Genomic DNA, 3,052 nt, shown 5'->3' with positions numbered 1-3,052 from the left:
GGCAGACAGACGACAGACAGACAGGCAAACAGATACAGACAGACAGGGCCGACAGACAGACAGGCACAGATACAGGACAGGCAGACAGACAGGCAGTACAGATACGGACAGGGACAGACAGACAGAAGACAGATACAGGAGAAGACCAGACCGACAGGCCAGACAGACAGACAGCTACAGCAGGCAGCCAGGACAGGGGCGACCGAAAGACCGACAGTTACAGCCAGGAACAGACAGACAGAAGACAGAAAGACAGCAGACAGACAGAGACAGTGTACAGGAAGACAGACAGACATATACAGCAGGCAGACAGACAGGCAGACAGGTACAGGAAGACAGACAGACAGATAACAGGAACCGCAGAAGGACCAGACAGACAGACAGATTACAGCCAGCCAGGACAGTACAGGACAGGCGACAGAAGGAACAGGCAGACAGACAGACAGACAGACCGGACAGACAGACAGATACAGACAGGCAGACCACAGACAGGACCAGACAGGCAGGACAGCAGACCGGGAACCAGATACCGGAAGGCAGGACAGACAGGACCAGCCAGACAGACAACAGACAGATACAGACAGGCCAGACAGACCGAAGCCAGGCAGCCCGGACAGGCAGACAGACAGCAGCCAGACAGGACGACAGACAGACAGACATGCAGAGGAGTTGACTATTGATCCTTTTATCTTGTTTGTTGTTTATCATTTAAACATGATCCGTGAATTATTGATGATAATTCATCATAATTCACTGATTCTCCTCCGGACAGCAGGGGTTGGCAGCAGCGTGTGTGTGTGTGGTGTGTGTGTGTGGTTGGTGTTTCACAGTCAGTGTTCTGCTGCTAAACAAACTAAAACAGGTCAGGACATGTGTGACAGTGTTTAACCGTTTTTGTTTAAACGTTTTGTTTAAACGTTGTTTTAAACGTGTTGAAGCGTTGTTGACGCTTGTTGAGCGGTTGTTTAAAAACGCTTATATTAAACGTTGTTGAAGCGTTAGCCGCGTCTGATCTGGCGTTCATGTCACGTGTTGTTTTTCTCACACATCACGTGACGTTTAGGAGCTCACACGTGGTTGACGTGCCGTCATCGTGCTGAACGTTTCCGGATCATTCAGGTTTTAATGGTTGATTTTAAACATGCGACTCTAATGGAGTCGAGAGGTGTGAAGTCAAGTAAAACGAGGTGAAATGAAGTACACGAGGTGAAGTAACGAGGTGAAAGTAACGAGGTGAAGAACGAGGTGAAAGTAATATGTGAAGTAACGAGCTGAAGTAACGATGTTGAAGTAACGAGGTGAAGAGTAACGAGGTGGGTTGAACTCATAGATATTCCCAGGTCCTGTAGTGTAGAGTCATCAGTCTGTGTAAAAAACATTAAAATATGATCACATTGTATATTAATAAATGTTTCATATCCCAGGACGGGTGTTTGGCTGCAGCATGCAGGCTGCTGCCCGACTGTGTCTGCAGGAGGATCTGGTCTGTCTGCCATGCGTCAGGTGAGGACACCACACCCACACACAACCACACACACACACACCACACCTGCTGTGTGTGTGTCAGATTGTAACACGTCACACACAGCAGATGATTGGAACAGTCTTGAACCACACTCACTGTTGTGAGTTATTGATCAGTGTGTTTGCTGCGATGGTGCAGACGAAAAATATAAATGATGTAAAATATTTAAACAAAATCTTGGCACAGAAAGTAGTACGGCTCCAGGTCAAAGGTCGGTATTGTAGATACAGGTCAGAGGTCACTGTAAGCTGTTCATAAAGGTGATGATGTGGTTTGTTGTTTTCATAGTCCCCTTGGAGGTGGTGGAGTACGGGGAGTGGGCTGAATCTGTCTTACTACCCTTCAAAGTTAAAGATCAGCTTCCTGAAGACGCAACAGTGGAGTGGAAACGCACAGAACCCAAAATAATGACGGTGCATGTGTATCAGAGAGGCGAACATCAGCCAGACAAACAAGAGGAGTATTTCCGTGGTCGCACAAAGATGGACGATGACCCACTGAAATCCAAAAACCTCAGTGTGAAAATTTATAACTCTGGATACAGCGACAGAGGGACCTACGTCTGCACCGTCCACAGGGATGGGATCATCCTGATACAGAAAGAAGTGCTGTACCGGATCAAAGGTCAGTACTGCCAACACAGTTCAGAGGTCAGAAGTGAGTGTAGGCAACCTCTCCTGTCGCAGTCAGAATCAGTATCACTGCTGCTGTTTGTATACTTGACACTGTGGTTTGTCGTCCTATCAGTCTCCAGTGTGAAAGCGAAGAGGACTAAGCTGCATTACCAAATCACAGCTACCCTGGTTCAGGACGCCACAGTGGAGTGGAGGCGTTGTGGCTCCAAACCCTTGAAGGTTCATGTGTATCAGAATGGCCAAGACCAGCCTGGTGAACAGGATGACTTTTACTTCAACCGCACAAAGATGAAGAAAGACCTGCTTCAAACCGGAGACCTCAGTCTGACCCTGAGGAACACCACAGTCAGTGACAATGGCATTTATATCTGCACCGTCCACAGGGACGGACACATCCTGGCAAGAAAAGTAGTGCTGCTCCAAGTCAAAGGTCGGTATTGTAGATAGCAATCACTGCTGCTGTTTGTACAGATGATTTTATTTTGTTAGTTTGTCCTCTCAGTCCACCAGGAGGAAGTGGAAGAGGGCATACAGTCTGTCCAGCTGCCCCTTCAAAGCTCAGTACAGCTGCCTAAAGACGCCACAGTGGAGTGGAGCCGCTGTGAACCCAAACCCATGAAGGTCCATGTCTATCCGAATGACCAGAACCAGCCTTGTGAGCAGGACATAGTTTACCGAGGCCATACGATGATGGAGGAAAACCCCCTGCAAACCAGAGATCTCAGTCTGACCCTGAATAACCCAACTGACAGAGACAGTGATTTCTACATCTGCACTGTCTGCAGGGACGGAGACATCATGTTGCAGGAAGTCGTCCAGCTCAAGGTCAAAGGTCAGTCCTGTAGACTGGTGGTAGGGTACAGAAACACTTTAGAAATGTTCATCTTTGGTA

At 48.0% G+C, this 3,052-nt stretch overlaps 1 protein-coding gene across 1 annotated transcript; it reads left to right on the top strand.

Moving 5' to 3' along the window:
* Positions 1–1,703: 1,703 nt before the first annotated feature.
* LOC113745568 (uncharacterized) lies at positions 1,704–2,992 on the top strand (the record flags this gene model as incomplete). Its single annotated transcript, XM_027277176.1, has 4 exons — positions 1,704–1,736; positions 1,814–2,149; positions 2,273–2,590; positions 2,663–2,992. Coding segments are annotated over exons 2-4 (865 nt in total), but the record flags the coding sequence as incomplete, so codon positions are not given.
* Positions 2,993–3,052: the final 60 nt, after the last annotated feature.

Source organism: Larimichthys crocea, unplaced genomic scaffold (genome assembly GCF_000972845.2).
Source record: "Larimichthys crocea isolate SSNF unplaced genomic scaffold, L_crocea_2.0 scaffold8678, whole genome shotgun sequence".
In the NCBI taxonomy this organism is placed as follows: domain Eukaryota; kingdom Metazoa; phylum Chordata; class Actinopteri; family Sciaenidae; genus Larimichthys; species Larimichthys crocea.
The sequence above is the reverse complement of the archived record's forward strand: the minus strand, read 5'-3'. Positions and strand labels throughout refer to the sequence as shown.